The 22,639-nt window shown below is 39.5% G+C and overlaps 1 protein-coding gene across 5 annotated transcripts in view; it reads right to left on the reverse strand.

Annotated features, from left to right (window-relative positions):
- LOC143040290 (monocarboxylate transporter 14-like) overlaps positions 1-22,639 on the reverse strand; it is a 123,042-nt gene that overhangs the window by 1,003 nt on the left and 99,400 nt on the right. For 4 of the 5 annotated variants that reach the window (XM_076211138.1, XM_076211142.1, XM_076211141.1 and 1 more), the window contains 8 exons: positions 21,459-21,697; positions 21,000-21,131; positions 19,793-19,985; positions 18,824-18,990; positions 17,913-18,135; positions 12,152-12,277; positions 5,139-5,263; positions 1-3,683 (listed from right to left, as the gene is read on the reverse strand). The exon at positions 1-3,683 is cut by the window's left edge and continues 1,003 nt beyond it. In XM_076211138.1, the coding sequence (XP_076067253.1) occupies positions 3,471-3,683; positions 5,139-5,263; positions 12,152-12,277; positions 17,913-18,135; positions 18,824-18,990; positions 19,793-19,985; positions 21,000-21,131; positions 21,459-21,697 (1,418 nt within the window). In that variant the 3' untranslated portion in view covers positions 1-3,470. Of the gene's footprint in view, positions 3,684-5,138; positions 5,264-10,335; positions 10,462-12,151; positions 12,278-17,912; positions 18,136-18,823; positions 18,991-19,792; positions 19,986-20,999; positions 21,132-21,458; positions 21,698-22,639 lie in introns of all 5 variants that reach the window. The other variant, XM_076211139.1, reaches the window with a different exon arrangement.

Consider the following 22,639-nt stretch of genomic DNA (forward strand, 5'->3'; position numbering starts at 1 on the left):
TTATACTCTCGTCTGAAGAGATGCCATAGAGATGGATAGAATAGCCCGGCGCCAACAGGAAGAAATATAAAGTACCACCTGGTAAGGAAGGGGGTCATCGAGTTAAGGTGTAGAATAGAAAGGGGAAAATGCTGGCGTCACGCGTGAGCCATTTTGCCTCTTAACATCAAATGCTCTAAGAACCAAATTTCCATACAAAGGAGGTGTGGTATTTATCCCTTTCTATTCTAAACACCTCTAATAACCCACTCACTACTGGTACGGAAGGAACAAAGATATTTTACTGTGTTATTAGTCAATGTCTGGTTGGTTTCCAATGGTTTCGAGACTGTCCGATCACAAGAGTTTTTGACGAACATCCAATCGAGCACTGAGTATTTAGAACGTGAATAAATTTTGCTGATGCCAAATACAAACAAAATTATCAAATTTGTGTATATTCTGAAGGCATGAATACATTCGACTGTCTTGACAAGTAAGCCAGTTCTAACCTAAGTTCATACAACAGTCTTGCTGTGGTTTCATGTTTAGGGCGATGGTGGGATCAGTACAAAACATATTTCACACTTCAAATGAAAAAAATGTGCTTGCCAATATGGAGTATGATTGCGTTACATTTTGTTTAAACCATGAAGCAGTGCACAAAAATACATACAAGTTACAAGATATAAAATGAACCCAATCTTCACTAACACATCAAACTGCGTTTTCAATGCATTTGTTGTCCGATAGGAAAGCTATTTAAATAATACAGGACGATGCATTTCCAATACCAGTGATTGAAATAATGCATTTTTTTTTAACATAAACGATACCAAAATATTTAACTATTCCGATACAAGTCACGATACTGATCTAAACTTCCGATTCCGATACCTGCAATGGTTATTTTCAGGCACAACAGTTGGTTTTTAGGAAACAAGTACTTGATGAACAAAGCACATTTATTAGTCATTTATCGGAAGTTTCGAGCAGTATCTAAACTCGTATCGGAATCGGAGGTTGAGAGGAATATGTGGACTTGCATCAGAATAGTTAAACATTTTGTTATTGTCCCATCACTATTAATAAGTTATATTTTGTAACAAACAAAGAATAAACGTCAGGAGCAGTTCCTTGGGGGCACTCCGTTAGTTGTACTGTTCTTGGTCAAACAGGCTCAGAGTAAAACCTCGTTTACACGGGGCAAGTTGAGAAGCAAGTCAAGTGTGCAAGAGAGGAAAGCGAGCAAGCACAGGCCACTTGTCCCTGACTTGGCCTGTGTGAACATGCTCGCTTTCCTCTCCAGTTTAAGTAACTTGCACACTTGACTTGCCTCTCAACTTGCCCCGTGTAAACGTGGCTTAAGCGCAACCGACCGGGGGGCTTAGGACAAAGTACAATATCCGTACACAGCCGTCGGTTGTAGGAATGTTTGTGATCAGAGATGATAAGTGGTTATGAGAGAGAGTAATAGTAGCAACATAACTACCATGATAGTGATCACACAGTATGAGTAGCCATGATTTCCTAGTTTTTGGTTAAAAAATATAGCCTTAATTCCGGTATTTGGTTACAAAATAGTCTCGTCACTAACTAAAGGTGGCGGTGCACTAAGCATTTCTCGCTAGCTTGCTACTTGCTTTTGTGACTTCGTTTGAGTGGAAGCGACTTCGGTTACGATCGTTTGTTTTTCAAATATCCAAACGTCAGATTATTCTTGCGTCATGTACTGAGAAGCTGAATGACGTACTAAGAGAAGTTAAACCTATACGGAAGTCTAAAATATTGTAACCGAAGTCGTTTCCTCTCAAACGAAATAGCAAAAGCAAGTAGCATGCTAGCCTAGTGTGCCGCCACCTTAAAACAATACCATGATATTGATAAAGACTAAAAATGAAACTCTGAAGCATGAAGGAGTGTTTTGGCTGCTTTCTATACAGAGGTGAATGAGCAAAAACACATCCGACACACTTCTGCTAATTTTGGCCTCAATGCTGAGATGAATCCAAAAGACTTATTGGGGCAAAACTTTCTAAGCATCCAATCCAGGATTTCTAGGTCCTCGAAATTTCCTTCCTGTTGTGATTTGCTTGCTGTGGCTCTTGTTTGCTAATCTATTTCAATCCGTTTCATTTTCGTGGCATATTAGAAGTCCATCTCGTAAGGGTTAGTTTCGAAGAAAAATCCCCCACATTCTAAAAATAGATTGACACGTTCTATATTTGGCAGAGAATTCATATATTTTTTTGCGCGAACTGATCTATCATACACAAGCTCTAGTTAATTATATGACCTCAGGATATTTTCATAGACTTACTCTTTGCTTATCACCTTGAAATATAAGTAAAATTACAGATGACTGACAATGTCAACAAGAATCAGTCAGCTATTTTTAGTCCCTTATAGACTTAGTCTTTGCGTTTCACTTTGAGTTATAAGCAAAACTATAGGTGACTGACTAACAAGAATCAGTCATTATTTTCATTCCCTTTATAGATTTGTTCTTTGCTTTTCACTCTGAGTTAGAAGTAAAACTACAGATGACTGACTATTTAACAAGAATCAGTCATTATTTTCAATCCCTTATAGACTTGTCTGCTTTTCACTTTTGAGTTATGAGTAAAACTATAGATGACTGACGTTTTTCAACAACAAGAATCAGTCAATTATTTTTTTCAATTCCCCATATACAGATTTTTAAATACAGACTTTCACAGACGTTCCGGTGCACTGACCATCTAAGGCATTTCATTGGCAGGCCGAGGGCGACTAGTCGAAAGACAAATTTACTACACAAATCTCCTTTCTTTCATCAGTCAAATCTCACTGTCAGCTACCCCTTTACCGTTCATTCCATTCTCAATGCCATATTTAACTGGAAACAAGCCTCATCCCGCCAGGTAATAATAAGAACCACACCACTGATTCTGTTAGTGTGAGGTGATTACTTGATTTGTCCGAGGCTATGAATAACGCTAATGATAATCATAAATGACCCTTTCGTCTTCTAGTCTAAGACAGTAATTCCCCGCAATATTCGAAATTTGCCCTTGCAGTGAACAAACTAACTAGGTTTTTTGCTATATAAATTATGAAGAAATTGAAAGTATTAGTTCACTGTATGGTTGAGAATACTGCCTAGCTTGAAGACTATGTGCGGGTATATGTTATGGATAAATTAATCCGAATTTTTTTCTTTTTCTTAAATCCCCATTACAGTTTTTCTTTCCAATTGCCGTTTATCTAAGAAGGATTAACATCCTCCTGGCCTACATAAATCCTGCTAATTCTGAAACAAACATAATGATGTTGACACCCAATACGGAACTTACACCAAACTTCCCTCTCATAAAGTGACCATACCCATACCAAGTCACCTGTACCTAGCTATCTCCGCCTCGTTTGTCTTTTATTGCAGTACCATCACCCATTGCCAAAGCTTCTAAATAACAAATCGAGACAGCTCGAAGAACACCCATCATCTCTTATTACAGCGAAGAAACTTTACTCTTGTCCTCCGAGAACTCCGTCATGTTTTGGCTTCCGTTGATATCTTCTCGCTCATCTTCGACCACAGACGCCTTCGGCTTGATGTCGAGGACGATCCCGATTCCTTCGCCCCCGTCAGGGGACATCCCTGCTTCGCTCTCCCCTTCCTCAGGGACGTCAGCTAAGTACTCCTCATTGGTTATGTATTGTACCTGAAGACAACGAAAGAAGCGAGCGTAAACCATCATATACTGGCCGGTATCGGTGATAAATTGCAAATAAAAGAGTTTTCATTTGTACTTGGTTCAAGATATTATCAACTCAAACTGGGATTGCGCACTAACAAGAAGAAGAAGAAAAAAAAAGACATGAGATGGGTATGGGTAGAAAACTAGACAATATTATTGTAAGGAAAATATGAGGTGAATACACAAAGCTGCGAACGAAATGCAAAAGATGGGCTACTGAACGTTTTCGGAGTTGATCGACGAGATGCGGAAGATCGGCACCTCACCCTCATTTCGGCCCTAAGAATTTTTAGGCCCTCTTCACACTAGCGTTTTGAACAGCGGTGGTTCAATTACAATGTAAGTCAATGGGGGCGTTCACACACAACCGCTACGTTTTTCCTTGACTATGCAGTACCGACGCGATTCAAACCGCTAGTGTGAACAGGGCCTTAATCCAGCACGAAGTCTTGTCCTCATCTGACTGAAATCATCTGGCTTCTTTTCGAACAAGACATCTGAATAGCATCATTGTAACAAAGGAGTCAAGTATCTTAAAAACTGGCAAATACAGAAAATTATCTTGAGAGAGATAAAGGTTGGGATTGGGGAAGGGCGTAGGTCTGTAGGCAAGACTTTAGATCTAGACTAAGATCTAGATGACCTAAGATCTAGACTCTAGATCTAGACTAAATGTAGACTAGATCTAGATCTAAATCATGATCTAGACTAAGATCGGAGCCCGGACTTGAGGATGTGCCGGGTAAGGGAGGGCGATAGAGATAAAGAAAGGAATGGAGCCGGGGAATAAATGGGCATGGTAACAGCGTGCGAGCTAAGAGATGGGTGTAGGTCACTGTAGCCTGGCGTCCAGACTGAGATCGGAGTCCGGACTTGGGAATGTGCCGGATAAGGGAGGGCGATAAAGAAAGGAATGGAGACGGGGAATGAATGGGCAGGGTAACAGCGGCCATTTAAGAGAAGGGTGAAGGGTAAAGAAAGTGAGGGAGCGATAAAAGATTCAGGTATGAGTTATGGATTACCTAGGACAGACCAGCCGCTCGCAAGGGATCGGTTTTTATAGGAGGGGAAGAAAAGTCTAGGACAATGAAATGACAGTAGTGTATAAAAGAGGGATATTGCTACTGAGCACTTTCGAGGGATATTTACTAGGGTTTGTGCCTCGGCTCAGGAGGCATGTGGAAGGAGACTTGGACGTTGAGCCCTGGATCTGAATCAACCAAAAACGGGGAATATGATCGGACACATGGTTGTAGAGAAATATAGAAACACGGAGGAAAACGTAGTGAGAGGTAAACTGAAATGAGAAGATGTAGAATGAAAGTTAAAAAGGAAGTGGACTTTTGTAGAAGGAAAATTATGTGTAAAGGTTTGTGCATGTGGGTAGGTATAGAAGTATGTGTGCGTGTGTGCTTATACCTGTTGGTTTTCGACGATGCGCCGGACCATCGGGATCAGGAAGTGCATTCCCGCGGACACGAACAGGAGGCAACCCGCACAGTAGAAGGAGACGTCATAGTTCTTCGTCGCATCGTAGATGCTTCCTGTGGTACAATGATACAGTTCACATAAAAAAAATGTTTTACAAGGATTGGAGTTACTGAGACTAATTTGTATTTCAAAAACTGAGATAGGGAAATTTTCGAATTTAGTTGTGCTTTGGGAGTAATTAGGAAAATACTTTTGAAAATAATATTAAAAAAATGGTAAGATACTATTAAATATGTAAATCAAACACCATAAAGATCTACTTATAATATAGTAACAATACAAAAAATAAGTATATTCACGGTAAACCTAGAGATATTGAGTACAAATTCATCACTCTAGGATTCGTCCTTCAAATGCAGTAAGTAGAATGTTCGTATGTGGTCTTCTAGTATCATGATTTTGTGAATTTTTTTTTCGATTAAAATCACAAAGATTCCAAATCCAAACACTTAAGATATATCTTATGGATTTCATCTTTCAAATTTCATTATCGATAGAGTACTTGGAATAATTTGCTTATCGTTTTTCCAAATACCTTCCCAAAATAGAAATACACATCAAATATTGGATCTAAAATTAGATGTAATTTGAGAAGAAAATATTAAAGTAATATAGAATCCTGTAGGAAAATTAGAAAGGTAAGATACCTTTTCTGGACTTAAAGAAGACCAATTTCATTCGCTCGTTTTTTTGGCTGACCGTTCGTGATTGTAATATGTCAGGGTAATTAATCAGTATGGTCGTATTGTCATCAACTTCTTCTCTGTGTATAAAAGTCTCATTATTCATACCTTCATTACGTAGTTCAAGTTTGATCACATGTATTTCTTGCACTGAGTAGGTGCTGTTATCATAACTACTTCTGACATGTGTACATTTAGAATGATATATGTCAGTTGCACTATAGCGTGATCCTCTAAGTGGTAATGTCTCACAGATATGATATAACAGAGCTGCTTTAGAATCTATCAACAATGTATCCCACTGTAGTGCATAATTCAGACGTTACTCCAAGCGTAGAGCTTCTTGTAAGTAGGTCAACCTACCCGAGGCTGTTTCCAGGATCCGTAATTGGATTAAGTTCATTAGAAGGCTTGAGTAGGTTAGTAGAACTGAAGACTTGATCGTCGAGGGCTCGTTTGTAGTACAGAGTGGATACCATCACCCATAGGAAAGTCTTTCTATCAGAACTTACATTAAACTGTCTTGTTAACTCTTAGGGGAAGTTGTTAGTGTTTACTGGTATAGAATGTAGGTCATTTGTTAAAGGACTAAGCAGTAGCATTCCGCTTAGAGTACTTACGATTTCTGGAGAGCGAACGGGGTTCGGTCCACTTCATGACCTCGACTCCCTAACTTTAGTCTGCACATCGACCAAAGTAAAAGCCTAAAGGAAACTTACAAATGCGACTATAAAAAAACAGTCTACCCTTTGTGGAGAGACAGGCCACGATAACAAATGAAAACAACGAAGTCGTAGGTTAAATAATGATAAAAAACAATATTAAGGAAACAATGCACGTCACCTGTTTTATGGCTATCATTCAGTGGACTGTCGTTTGACTTGAACTGAATTCTGACTTCTGTTCCATGAACATACAAATATGGACGAACACATACATACATGCATGCATACATACGTGCGTACAAACATACATACAGACGCATTTCTCTCCAAATCCTTGGAAGCATGGTAACGACGAACTATGAATCATTTTTCCTAAGACAGGTTGCAGTAGAGACACAAACGTGTAGTACCAGACGCGACGAACCTCGCCTATGATAGAATATCATAAGAATGGAGGAGACTGCAAGAGACCATAAGGCCTACATCAGGCAGTTCCATATCCCTTACCACCTGTCATCTCTATCCATAAAGTTATCTAATCTTCCCTTGAATTATATCTTCAAAAGAGGGCAAAGATCAATTTAACCTTAGTTTGATGTAATTCGGATTAAAAACGAGGAACTTCTATCAATATGAATGTATTCTACTCTTGACAACACAATTATTTCCATATTTTAATGGAAACATATAAGAACCACTGTCCACCTTTTCTGATAGCTTCATCTGATCTGGTCCATCTGTTTTGCCCTAATGTGGATAACTCAGAGATCACACAAAACTAGACTTTCTAAGACATCTCATTCCGTTCCTCTGAATTTATCTATTGTAAGATAACAAGCACAGTTTCATTCTTCACTCCCCTTTTCTTCCATTCTTTTAGAACTGTCCATGAATGTATCAAATATACGTGACTTAAATTACTCTGTCTCCTATCTTCACATAACTATATCCAATGGCGGATCCAGGATCAAAATTTGGGAGGGGGGTGGGCTAACCTGAATTTTGTAAATATAGATGACGCTTTTAAACAGATGTACTCTGTAGCACGAATGCAATGATTCTGAATATAAATTGAAGTATATGTTTTCAGTTGATTTAGTTTCTTTCAAAATATTGGGCAAAAGTAATACTTAACCCTACATTTTTAAAGATTTACCCTTAATAGTGTATAGAATATCCTTCCAATTATTCTCAGTGAAGTAGCTTATTAAATGCTGGGGAAAATCTGGCACTGTATTACTGTCTTTCTGCCACGTACCGGTGTACACGAGGCAGGTTTCTCGATCTCTGCAATGAGGCAATGAAAGAACAATTGGGGGGGGGGGGTTACTCCCCTCAGACACCCCACTGGATCTGCCACTAACTACATCTATCCCAGTACTATGAAAATCCATGTGAACAAGTTGTATAGACACGGTAAAGGAAACATGGACTGGAGGTGAAGCTTTATTCCTGACGTTTCGTCTAACGACTTTCTCAAAGAGAAAGTCGGTAGACGAAACGTCAGGAATAAAGCTTCACCTCCAGTCCATGTTTCCTTTACCGTGTCTATACAACTTATCCCAGTACTAATCTATTCCTCAGAACCCTTATCAGTTTTTTATCCCGACAGGCCTTTCGCCATTACAATCCACGTTGCTTCTCTGTCCACATTATCAAATGATTTATGCAGATACAAGTGACATACTCTTCTCATCATCCATAAACTCTTCATTTACTTGCTGGAATGCGGAGACCTTTTCTATGACTTCACCCCCCTATAGTCCAAATCCACCCTGGATCCCCCCACACGTTTCTGTTTTTTTTTTTTTTTTTATTCTATAAAATTTCTATCATACACTTTCCTTGGATACTAATAGGTATTTTACTCTATAACCCTTGCGATTTGAGTAGTTTTCTTTTATAAACAGAGGCCACACAATATATTTGCTCCAATGGCATGTAGCATTTCTCCCTCTCTCAGGCCACATCTCCTAAAGATCCTTTTGTGGCGGTTGTTCCTCCATTCAATACTACTTATGCCTCTCTTCGGCACCACTCCCTATGTTCTGTCCAACCAAAGACTTTTCCTGAACTTAAAACGCTCGTTTAAATTTCCACTTCTGTATTCTGCATTTCTCTTTCTCTTACATGAACTCCCTATCCTCTTCCTCTGCTCTCATTTGTGTCTGTTCCACGTCGTAATCGTTTTGTAGGATTGATAGTTCTGTTCCTCAAAAAAAAAAAAAAAAAAAAAAAAATCACTGTTTTTAGTTGCGTCCTCATCTCGTCCCTCATGCATCTTGCCTTATTAACCTCATACCTAACCATTATATTGTTTTCCTCGAATGCCTAAAGTTTCCCTCAGTTCATTACTTATTTCGTTGAGTTTTTGTCCCTTTCATCTCGACATAGCTAAGATTTTCCATATAATTCTTCTTTCCCATTCACCTTTAATCCATTCCTATAGTTCTTTCCTCCTCCTTTAGCTCCTGTTCTCTTGGAATCATCCTCCACGCAGTTACGAAAACTTCCTTCTTACATCTCTCCCATTCCCTTTCAATGTTAGATTCTTCTATTTTGATCTCCACTAACCAATTTTAATTTGGCTCATGGTAGAATATTTTTTCACTCGACCAAGGGTCAGATTGGAGACAAAAAATGGGTCTTGATCGATCGATATGTCGTGAATCTGACACTCATCTGCATAAAACTGTTTGATGTCAGTCATACACTTTATAAATACTTTATCTTTTTATCTCTATTTCTCTGTTACCTAATTCATCTACCTCGAATATTCTTTTTGTATTTCTTTCCTATCTCCAACTTGTTTTTTTTTCTATACCTCCCACTCCTGCCTTCACTGTTTCATGACCCGGTACTCACCCAATTTCTCTCACAATGTTCACGCCAGCAATCTCCCTTTCACTCTTCTGTCAGGATGTAACCTTACCTCACCCTAGACCCATTCCCAATAAGTAATAATGACAACCTAATTCTGCGCAAACTTTTGTCATCAAGTTTCTACTATCATCAACTTCATCCTCTATTACAAATCTGTTATTCGCTCCATCACCCTGTTACCTATTATCGCATCCATGTCTCCTACTTCCTCCAGTGCATCTCTCTTTCTCACTATTACAGGTAGGGAGTGTCACTGAAAAGCTAGCTTCAATCAGAACTCGAACCCAGGATCTACCACTTGCCGAGTATATGTGCTTACTGATTACACAATGGTCGCCTCCAGTGATCACCCGCTCATCCACAATCCTGGATGCCTTTGTCGGATGTTCGAAACATTGGAGCCTTTTACACCCAATTTCCCTGTGCTTTGAATAAGTTTAAGCTTCTCAAAAGACTTCCTTGACGATGGAATTTGGACAATACGAATCTAAACCCATCTGAATGACGAAATGCACTAAATGCTTCAGCAATCGTTGATTCGATGGTTCTTGGTCACTGACAGTGCCAATCCTGAAACTACATCAAAATTGGTTCTAACTATTCAACCACAAAATTTGTTCTATATATGATCACATGTACTATCTAGACTGGGACATAAGAAAACCATCACAGACATTCTACAAGCAAACAGACAAGTAAAGAAGGGGGACAAGAAGAGGGTACCATCAATCTTTTAGCCTCATGCTGTTCAGTATATGGTGAGTTAGTTTCGGGCAAGGCAAAACGAATGAGAAAAATCAAGCCACAGACTACTAGACGAGGAAAGCTGACAGTGGAAATGCAAAGAAGGCAAAGACTACTCTCTTGGGACGGAAACGGAAGGGACTTGGTTACCTGCAAGCGGCGGCCCGATCATCGAGGAAAGACCCCGGAAGAGAATCAAGAGTCCGAACGCGTTTGTGAGGTTCGCCAGTCCCATCAGTTCCACCAGGATGATTGAAGACAGAGAGATGTAGGCAGCTGTAAAAAATCCCCGCCCCCCTATTTTAGTCATGGACCATTCAGTAGCGCGGTACCTTGGCAACGAACGGTCTCAGCAAACTTACCTACGGCATGAATCCTGCGCCCGTTGGCGCTCCCAAAGATTGTCCAGAGTCTTGTGCGGGTTTACTTATCTGCAGCTCTTGCGTTTGTTTAAGCCTTCCATTCACTTGTTGGATAAAAGTATTTAATTAGCGGTGTTGTTTGACATGCCCAGCAGGAACACTTCCATACAACACCTGATCTACAGGGCTAAGCCCATACCATGCAGTAGCATGCAACATCACGAGTTTTACGGGTTATCGTTAATTACTTCTCATTCCACCTTGTTTGAGCATTGCTAACTACTGCGAGCCGTTTTTTTGGACTTTCTCTTCTACTTGCTAAAGGTTAGATACGATGCTGAGCAAATAGAACGCAAGTACTGTACTCTGAAGTACATTGGCGCTGCAGCGTGCACGTTATAGATATCAAGCATAACGGTTCGGTCAGTGGTATCAATTTGTCAGAAATCTCACGAGCATATACAAGATTTCCGTACTCTAGCAAATGTACTTCATTCCATAAGTGTGTAAATACGGTCTTCATTTTGTCAAGCACCACTCAGTGGACTTTGTTCCGTTGATCACTGCAGAACAGTTTTGGTCTTCAGGATGTTTAATGTATTAGTGTTTTATAAAGTTAACACATAATGCCCATCTAGAGCTGATGTCCCATCCTTTTTATCTGGAATGGTCAGGGTACGAATAGGAACGGTTAGATGGAGGTTGATCATCCGGGAAATGCCCACCAACTGGCTGCACCAGCCAGTGTATTCTTTGTCAAGACAACCGACAAAGAGATGTCTTGGAAAAGCTCTATCCGGGATCACACTAGTCGTCGAAACCGCTGTGCCCGAGACATTCAGGCTTGTCTTTAACCCTGTCGCTGTGTTTTGCGAGTAATAGTTTGTTCTAACGGTCGCCAGGTGATTCTATTCGGCTAAGGGAAGATCCCTCCGCAGGCAGAGCGTTAGTCAGCACAAGGTCGCCCACCGATACAATGCGGTTACATTGTAGCGTTGTAATCCAAATGAAAACGACTGCGATGAAAAAAAGCACATTTTGTAAGCATTAGCATTAGTAAGCTATTTACAAGCCCATGGGAATAAGCAAGATCTAGAACGAGTTAAAAAGAACAAAGAATGTGTTCAAATTTGTTGGAGACGTGGACATCACAACAATTGCCCAACACGAGAAACTTATTTCGCTAATACTATTATAATTGAATTGTGTCTTGTTTTTTGTTGTACTTTTTCATCAGTATAAATCAGATTATCTGTGGATTCTTTTCGAATACATTGATATGCCATATATATCAATCTTTCAGGGAATACGTTCGCGCGTGTGTTGTCCAATAGTTCTTTGAAACGTAAATGTCAGTAAATTTGGGCACCTCCAAGACAAGAACTGTTGAGGAGGAAACGATCCGCGCCGAATGTTGTCGCGACGTCTACCTGCCTGCCCATATGGACAAGCGAAGAAAACCCCAATTCACTGGACCGATGGGCGAAAATCCTGTGCCAACCCAGGGTTCCAGCGTTCTTAGTGACTAGTGTGACCACGGCCGAAGGTTCCCAGGACCCTAAACTCACTCGCTTTCCGGTGCTGATCTTTTTTTATTGTTATACCTGAAACTGGCGGTCCGAGGATCCCAGCAATTCCCCTGAAGATACAAAGGAGCCCGAAAGAATTGGTCAGCTTCCTGAGTCCGAGAAGGTCGACGAGGAGGATGGAGGTGAGGGCGATATATGCAGCTGCGGCAGGGATGTCCACACAGCGAAGTTGATGTAAAAATGGCATGAATGCAGGAAAAGTTAGATAATAATGTCCTTTGGTCATCAAACATTAGGGATACATAGATAAGGGAAAAAAGTTTACATGTCCTGAAAAATCACATGCAAATAAAAGTGCACACACATAAAAATTATGGTATGTATGCTTATGTATAATATATATACATACATATATATATATATATACATATACATATATATATGTATATATATATATGTATATATATAAATATATATATATATATATATATATATATATATATATGACATTTTCTTTCTGTAAAGTCCCGGTTTACGTCACACTCGACTTACGTCAGCTCGAGTTACGACAGTCCACTACAAGAAAATCATGAATAGAGAAATAGGAAATTAAAAGAACAGATATAAAAATATTAGTCTTTTGCAAGATGTCTTTTGTTTTCTCTCGCCACCTATCTCGGTCTCAACGCTACCTTGAATAATACGTTTGTTCCTCAAAATCTAAGCTACGTGATACTTCAAAAAAATATTTTGAGTAAAAATCATGCTCCCAGGAAACGAAAGACCATTGCGATGGGCCATTTCTCCCTTGTGGGAGGCATTCTTCACTATTTCCATGCGTGGAAACATCACAATTCCTACATATAAGGGAGGACGGAATCAAGCTTTCTCCTGCATCGGTGTAGTCTTTGACGTAGGCAACGGAATTACTCTGGAACCACTTTGGAGACCGTGTATCGTTTCACCTTCTTGGTGTTTCCAGCTGACAGTGTCACAATGGCTCTCAAGTGCTACTTAATTACATGTAAGTGCGAATATATACAAGTGCTCCACTACGCTCTCCACTATCGCTTCTCTTGGTCTCGGTGAGATCCCCCTATCTCAGTTCCTGCCTGACGGCATGTACCTGACATGTCCCTGTCTCGTCCCTGCCTTATGTACCTATCACCCTGCGCGTCACCTACAGACTTGTTCCTCCATCCGCCTCCATATCAACCCTTAGGCATCCGAACTTTTCTACTTCCTCTCTCTTGGCAATTTTCAGATCAGTTCTTAAGGTGCTTTCTCTTCTTTCTCCAATCTTCATACCTTTGTCATTATTTGTTTCTATATGTATCCTCTTTTCACAAAATTTTTCAAAATTGTAAACCAATATTCATAGTGCCTCCCATCAAGGGACTGTATGCATTCATTAAAAATCCAACTTACCAACCCTTTCACATCCCCATGCCTTCATTCCCTTCATGATTTCATCTATAAATATCTTGAACAGTCATTGGGAGACTACACTTCTCTATCTTGGACCCCTCTGGATCTCACGAAGCAATCGTTCTCATAGTCAGCGTGGACAGATTTTTGTTTGTTCCGCGGATGGTGCGCTCGGGAGTACCACACGGTGATGTACTTGGTCCGTCACTTTTTATTCTCAACTATTTTTTTTTCTTTCTTAGTGTAATCGGCAACTAACCCTACTATTATGCCAATGATGCAACTTGGTTGTCCAAAGTACTTTCTACTGATTGGACAACTAGTTTGTGAAACATAAAACGATCTAGCTCAGCTGTGTAATAAATAGCACATTAAATTAAACCAATCTAACGCATTCTGATCTATCATCTCATGAATTTTCTTTTGCTAGATTATGTCTTTGATGAGCCGGCTGCCCTTAACTTTTTTCAGTAATATTAAAATCTACTCACTGCTTCTGGGCAGTATCCTATATTCTTTCATTAGAGAATATCAATTCCCACTACTTTTGCTGTACTCAAAGCTAAAGCCATAATGATCCTCCTATACAACTTCAGACATTTGAGTCTTCTCTATCGTAATGAGTCTGCTTGAATTAAAGAGTACTTGCCACTCACTCGTTTCCACTCATTACATACTCGTAATAAAGACAAGTTATCAGAATAATAGTGATGACAATGCCAGTAATAATGTTAACAACAATGATGATGGTAATGAAGATGACAATGATGATCTCCACACTTAACCACTCCTGTGCATGACCTTATGCATACATTAATCATCTCACACAGGTTTCTAATTGTTTTAGCAGTGTGTGTATGTGTGTGTATATGTGATTCACCATGGCCTTGGATCACGTGTTGGACTCGTGATCGACAGCTATTTCTCTCCCGGAAGAGAGTTCAGAGTTCATATATGCTGTGATCGTCCACGCACACCCCCACCCAACTCCCCGCCCACGAGAGTTGGAGTAAAAACTCGCAGCGCAGCGATACTGAAATTATTTCAGCCCTGGGTGGGATTGGAACCCGGACCGCCGTAGTGGCAGCCGGGAACTCTAACCACTGCGCCACGGGGTGTGTGTGTTTGTGTGTATTGTTTGTGGAGTGTGTTCCTAACTGCATTTACCTAATTGTAATTTACAGGAAAGGAGAAACGTTCGTGAGGTCCCGTCTCTTACTGTCCATTTTATCATTCCTAGCTTAAAATGCATGTATTGTCCCAACTTGGTCTATATACTCATTGTCTAATTATCGTACTTAGATTTTGATTTATGTATTGTTTCAGTTTGGGGTGTATCACCTCATAAGCTATTCCAAGTATTTATGTATCCCTGGAAAACTGTATTTGTTTACATCTTAGACATTTAACCTTTCTCAGTTTATTCCCATGACCTCTTAAAACGCTTACATTCCTAATAAAATGATCTCTTTGGTCAATGCATGTGTGTGTGTGTGTGTGTGTTTACCTAGTTGTATCTTACGGGAAGGGGAGCTACGCTCGTGGTGTCCCGCCTTTGTATCTCGCAGTATCTAAGTTTGCTCCTAAATTAGTGTATGGTTTTTGCACCCACTATTGTTTCGTCCAGCTTGTTCCAAGTGTCCTCCACTTTGTGTGTGTGTGTGTGTGTGTGTGTGTGTATGCGTGTGTGTCTGTGTGTCTTCACACGCGCACACGTATTTATGTATACCACAGAAAGGGGGTTAACTGCGCCAATACTGGGAAAAAGTGAGCCACTTTAAAGAATCCCAATCTCATTCTTTTTGTATGATTATGGAAACTATAATATTAATGGGTCCCGCATATCCACACTTTAATATGACACCGTGATCGGTAACATGCTGGTCTTGCATTCCCTTAGTTGTGGGTTCGAATCCCGCACTTCTCTCCGATTGCCAGCAGTGACTGTTGCACACAGGGCAGAAGTGACGGCTTCGGCCGCAGTTACGTGATGAATTGGCGCAGTTGCCCCACATTCTACGGTCTTCATTCAAACCTCATTTCCTTTAATGTTTTTTTTTTTTACTTCTTACGTCATGCTCATAGAGTGATTTACTGTCAATGTTGTATTAATTAACACAATTGGTATATATATATATATATATATATATATATATATAGATGTAGACATGGATATATATAAATTTAGGGATATAGATATGAATATGAGCGAATAAGGGGTATGGAAGAGACGAAATATTTATGTAACTCAAATGATGCTGAAGGTGATGCAATATGAAACGAATATTTTGAATTTCTGTAATTTCTCATCCCGATGTAATTTAAGTTTTCATTATAGATAGATCTTAATGATAACACTTATCACTTGACGTTGCTAACGTGCATTTATCTCGTTTAAGCATGTGCACGGTTAGAGAAGCTGTTGTTATTTCAGAATTGCAGTAAATCTACCAAAATAGAACGTCAGTGGTTTCTATCTTTGTCTCGATAACCACCTTACAAAAGCGGAGAAGATTTGTATACAACAGTAATACATTGCCAACACAGTATTATGTGTGAAGGGCTGATTAGAATGCTTACTCTATACATCAGTACAACAGGCATAAAAAGCACATTAAGCATGCACATTAGGGATGCAGTATACCATTCAAAATTCAACGCAGACCTTAAAAGTATATCATATAATTAGATCTGTTGCATATGAACATGTTTTTTTTATGCATTTTAGGACAATGTTATGAAGTCTTATTTATCAGTAAATGTGCATGATTTAGGTGCAAAAGGAAAATGCAACAGTAACACAAATGGGTAAATATTAGTGAAATGAGCTTGGTGAATGGTATATAGGTTTCAGAACACGGGGTCCTCAGACATGAAGCTTGTTCTTTCTTTAGTGGTTCCCGCCCTCTTTGCTCAAAGATCCTCTCTTATTCTTAACCTTCCGGTAGACCAATTCAACACTGAATAAAATAGTCTGACATCCACCCACTGTTACTGGCCTTTGGTCTGCCAACCTTCTCTCAAGCTGTTGTCGACCACCCAAGGGGTCTCCCAGCGCGGGCCTCAAAGGAGGGAGGACTAGGAGCCCGGGCTGGTTTGGGAACCACTAAGCTCAGTCTTCGACCCACCCCAAGAGAGATTCACCTAAAGTAACCCAGTGTTTCTTAACCTTTCCCAACCGTAACACTTTTGTAGAGAGGTCTAGGCAATGTAGCGTCACCCTAACTCTGGTTAACATCTGATTAATAGGATAAAGGGAAGTAAGGTGAAGTAAGGGGCCTTGTTAGGAAGTGATATTTTACGGCCATGTATTCCCAACACTCCCTAAGATTGATTTCAGAGTCCCCAGGGCGTGCTAGCTCCCCAAGTTAAGTAACACTGTGACTAAACTGAACAAAATGGCATGAAGTCAAGTGTCCATGAAGGTAATAATCATTTTAAGGGGACAAACTCTTCCTCTTAGGCTGTGAAAGGTTAATTTTCATAATATATACGATCCTCTAACACCAACAAATAAACAATGTGTTTCATGAATTGGAAGAAAATGTATGATGACAAAACCAGCTTTGCATGAGCGTCCTACGTAGACATTTGAGAAAAATATACACAGTATTAAAAAAAAAAGGGTTGATTAAAGAGAACCTGCATCATTTACAAGAAATATCAAGTGCACTTATATATTTCTATAAATAATTTATGTACTTTGCATACGTATTTTAACACCAAATGTCAAGAAATGGTATTACACTGAATATAGGTACAAGGTAATGACCAAGATAATCTATGAAACAGTTTCTACACTCATGATTTAGGAAAGAAAATGACTGTTGAACACATTTTCTTCTATACGTATCAAATTAAACGTGGCCTTCCCATCTCTTAACATGACAAGACTGTACTCTTCATTTTGCTCAAGCCCCAAAAGCACAAGTGATAATATATATCTAACTTCTAATTATTGAGCCCTGACTATTTTTGATTAATTTTTACTTTGTTATTGTTGTTGTTGATATATAACAAGGGTGATAGTAAACCTTTTCCTAAGGCAATACCACCATCACAATAAAACAATTAATGTTACTGGTAAGCAAAAATACTTTTATGAAGTTGTGCCTCGATTTATAATTATAATGTGTTATATTACATATGCAAAGTTTATAAATTATTTTAATCATGAAATGAATGAATTTAGAAATATCTTTGTCCATTCTGGTTCAAAACAAAACTGTAACAAATGTCAATAACGTCAATACACTTGAAAAAAATTGGTTAGGTCAAATAAAATTAACACTTTACAAAGAACACTTATATGCTATGATTTTCTTCCCTACTGCTTAAATGGAAAAGACAGAAGCGACTAATAATAAATACTCAAACACCGTAGTAAATAATTTCCGGAGATACGTACAGACAAAGAATCCGAAGAAGACTGCTATGACTGCGAAGGATGTGTAGGAGTAGGCAAAAGGCGTGAGGAAGACACAGAGGCCGGAAAGGACGATGCAGATATTGTTGACAAACAGAGCGTCGACTCTGGGTATATCGGCGATCAAACCGGACAGGACTCGACCGACAGTGTTGGTGATTCCAATGATAGAAATGAGGAGTGTCGCGGAGCTTTTTTCAACACCCTGTAACGGGAAATTTTAATTGTTACTTAGGGAAGTACAATTAGGTGTACAAAAGGAATCAGCATTGTGATCCGATTGGTGCGCGCACCTTTGCACTAGTCATGACGTCATCTACAGTCTGTTGCCCCAGGTCTCTCTTGCAGGAGAGCCACGGCCTCCAGGTAACCGGCTACGGCCACTGGGCGGGACCATAAGTCAGTCAGGGAAGACATACCGTGTCGTTGTCTAGAGATTGTTAGTGTAGGGCATTATGAAATGGGGAGTTCTATGTCTTCTGTGAGTTATTGCATCTTGGGTAATTTGAATCTGTGGCCACACCTATTCTGTATTGGTATTGTTTTAGTGCTGGATGATGTTCTGAATGCAAGGTTATCAGTGTGATTCTTACTTCTTATGATACTTTTTCTAGTCTGATTTCTGGTGGGTATTGGTAGAATATTAAGTTTAGTAGCCTGTCTTGGAGAGCTTGTTTAGTGATATGAGTGTGAATGTGTTTTTGTGTGGATGTGCTATGTTGTATTAGTGGTAAACTACAAACAGGACAAGTTTCCCGTATCGTAACAGTAGCAAATTTTGCTCCAGACTTTACCATCAGATGGTTCTAACTTATTTAATTTCTCAAAAACCTATCCTTAGTTACACGATCATAATTACACTCCTACTGCAAAATCTAGGATTAATTTTTCACCTTTTCTATGGCAGCTGCTGGAAGGTAGACGAAAGGAGTGTAGAACCCAAGCATACCAAATACATTGGCCATTCCAATAAGCAGGAAGACCGGGTTCTTCAATAAGGAGAAGTCCATCATCTCGCTCAAGGTCCCTCTTACGGATTCAGGTAAACACGAACACAATGCTAAATAGAAAAAAAAAAGAAAAATAATAATTAAAATTATGATGGTCTAGTCCTTCGTTGTACTGTAGATGTACAAGGGAACATCAATATTTAAGAGTAGAGAGAAGAGGTGAAACAGGATAGCGTTTGACAAATAATTTGAGCTCGAACATAATTATAAAGAATAACAAGAAAAGTACAGACGCTCCTCTACTTACGAACATTCGACTTACGAACTTTCAGACATACGAACGAAGCCTCAAGCCTACTTTACCAGTTTCAAAGGTAAGAAATCCAACATTAAAGTATTAGTATTACAATTTATTTTTGTTTTATGTATCATTAGTAATGTGTTTTAGGATAAGAAAACATGTATTGACTTTATATCATACTTATGCATGTAGATTTGAGTACCTTTAAAATGATGTTGAATAACGACTTACGAACATTTCGAGTTACGAACGGCCGTTGGGAACGTAACTCATTCGTAAGTTGAGGAGTGTCTGTACAATTAAAGTGATGATGGTCTGAAATAGTCCTTTATTGTAGACACACAAAGGAACATTAGCATTTCAGAGTAGGACGAAGAGGTGAAACGGGACAGCGTTTGACAAACATATGAGTTAAAGCAGCAACGACTGCAACAGCACTGTAGGAGAGAGGCCAAACGCAAAGTATGGGATCCAATATATTTGACGTTTCGCCCAGCAGGGCTTCTCCTGAAGAAGCCCTGCTGGGTGAAATGTCAAATATATTGGATCCCATACTCTGCGTTTGGCCTCTCTCCTACACTTTGACAAACATTTTGACCTCGAGTACTTGCATGATCGCCCGTCGTCGGGGTAGCCATCAATGGCGTCCATGACGACCTGGGAGGCTCCTGTGCCCTGCACGCTTAAGGACGACTCTCTGTACGACAGCATGGACATCTGGGACTTGTACTCTCGGAGGTTCGCAATGCTTCCGGAGTAGAAAATGTCTTGTCGTGACATGGGCCTCAACATCATAGTTCTGTCCTGCAATTTAGAACAAAAAATGGATTATCATTTCTCCTTCGTTACACGTGGACAACAACGCAAAACGTTTATTATTATTATTATTATCATTATTATTATATATATATTATTATATATATATATATATTTTTTTTTTTTTTTTTTTTTTTTTTTTTTTGTGATGTTACATCGAACGGGCCGCGCGGTTACCCTGTGGATACCGTGTCAGACTCATGTTCAGGCGGTCGTGAGTTCGATTCCCGGGATCCACTGACAGGGCTTTGCCTTATCACGGGTTTCTCACTTACCACTACGTGGAAGTGGGATAGTGAGTTGAGTTACATCCAAGCTGTTGTAGGGCCCTATGTGAAAACTACATATATCTTTTGAATAAATCATTATCCCCAGCCAAGATATCTAATCATATTAAATACCAAATTTCCCTATATTTTTTGGTTACATGAGAAATGTACTTTCATGGATATTCAATCCACTCTTTTACTTTTAAACGACATGAAAAACTTTGATAATCATTTCAGCATCACAGCACACTTAAAACCCCAAACTGTGATCCGATACTATTTTTATTAACATACTAGAGCGATGGTTTTCAACCTTTTTCACTCCGTTCATGAATTCTCGACATTTGTGTGGTTCCACTTCATGTTTCTCCCAAATCTCACCCCGCTAAAAAGAAAAAAGGAAAGAATACATATATATACATATATGTATATATATATATATAAATATATATATACTGTATACATATACATATATAATGATAAAATGTTGAAGAGAAACATTTTGCTTTATCACAAAGTTTACAATCATAAATATCTTATACTTCTTCTGCTTGGACAGAGTAATGGATTTTTTTTATTCAGATTCCTTACGTTAAATAGTCCCCCCCCCTCCCTAAATTCTCCTCATGGCCCCCTTGGAGCCCCACCCCCCCCAGGTCGAGAACCATTGCACATAGGCATTAATCAGGTGTTCACTCGCTAGTTGAGGGAGACCGTGAGACAAAGAGCTTACTGCCGAAGAGCGCCTCCGGAGAACCATATGAGCCTCCGGGTCGCCGAAGGAGGCCGTCGAGGACATGCGGCGCACCCCAGAGGCCACGCGGCGCAGGTCCGCCTGCGAAGCTCGCGGTGTGGCGGGGACTACCTGCGGAGAGAAATATAAGATTAAAGTAAATAGTTGAATAGGTAGATAAATAGGTAAGTGAATAAACGAATGAGTAAGTAGATAAATAACACACACATGTGTGTATGTGTATGCACATACACACACACACACACACACACACACACACACACACATATATATATATATATATATATATATATATATATACATATGTATATATATATATGTACATATATATACATTAGTAAGGTGGTATTTAAACGTATTAGATGCACTTATTACACGTGTTTACATTATTTCATATTTACACATTACATGCACATATTGATTGGTTGCACTACTTACTTTCATAACGTTAACTAGATCAGTTTTGGACATTTTGCGTTCAAAGTTAGGGACGGATCCGATTTTGGGGATGAATCGACTGCCGTCTTTCATGACGGGCTGCGAGCAGTTCCGGGGAATCTTCTGGTTGCCTCCGAACTGGGCAGCGGTCGCCTGGACGCGCGCGAGCGGCGACGCTGCACTCAGAGCCTGGATCATGGGCTTTGTCCCGTTGCTGCTGACCAGGCTTTGTTTGTCTCCTACGGAATGAAAAGTATGTGTATATGTATATATGAATATATGAGGTGATTCTTGGAAAACTGACCTCAAGGTATTAGTGGTTAAATCTCAGTAAATGACAATATTTTGAAGGGTCACTTACTGTATATATACTATATGTACAATACACACACACACACACACACACACACACACACACACACACACACACACACACACACACACACACATATATATAATATGTATATATATATGTATATATATATACATGTATATATATATATATATATATATATATATATATATATTACGACTGTGGTTGACTAGAAGATAAACAATAAGGGTGCAAGTTTTTAACCTCACAAATACTTAATTGCCTTGGAAGGTCATCCTTGTCAAGTTCAATCTATTGTATGACTACTTCCTTCAAGTCCACCTTAATCATTTGTTGAATTGTCCATCAAGGTCTTAAAGGAACCTTTAGTTTCTTTCCTACTTTTTTCTTCACTAAATCACCCTGTAGTATAAAGTTCTTATAGTGGACCCTGTAGTATAAAGTTCTTATAGTGGACCGCACGCTATAGTGTAAAAGTGCAGGTGGACCTCACGTGAAAGTGTAAAAGTACATGTAGATCACACGCTAAAGTGGTGAAACGTAGGTAAAGCACACGTTAAAGTGTAAAAGTGCAGGTATACCGCACGCTGAAGTAGAAAAACGTAGGCAGACCGCACGTTAGAGTGTAAATGTGCACGTAGACCGCACGCTAAAGTGCAAAAGTGCGTGTAGACCGGACGCTAAAGTAGAAAAACGCAGGTAGACCGCGCATTAGAGTGTAAATGTGCACGTAGACCGCACGCTAAAGTGCAAAAGTGCGTGTAGACCGCACGCTAAAGTAGAAAAATGCAGGTAAACCGCACGCTAAAAATGTAAATGACCTGGTAGACCTCACGCCAAAGTATCA

Source organism: Oratosquilla oratoria, chromosome 28 (assembly GCF_046742065.1).
Source record: "Oratosquilla oratoria isolate Oo_2021 chromosome 28, ASM4674206v1, whole genome shotgun sequence".
Classification (NCBI taxonomy): Eukaryota; Metazoa; Arthropoda; class Malacostraca; order Stomatopoda; family Squillidae; genus Oratosquilla; species Oratosquilla oratoria.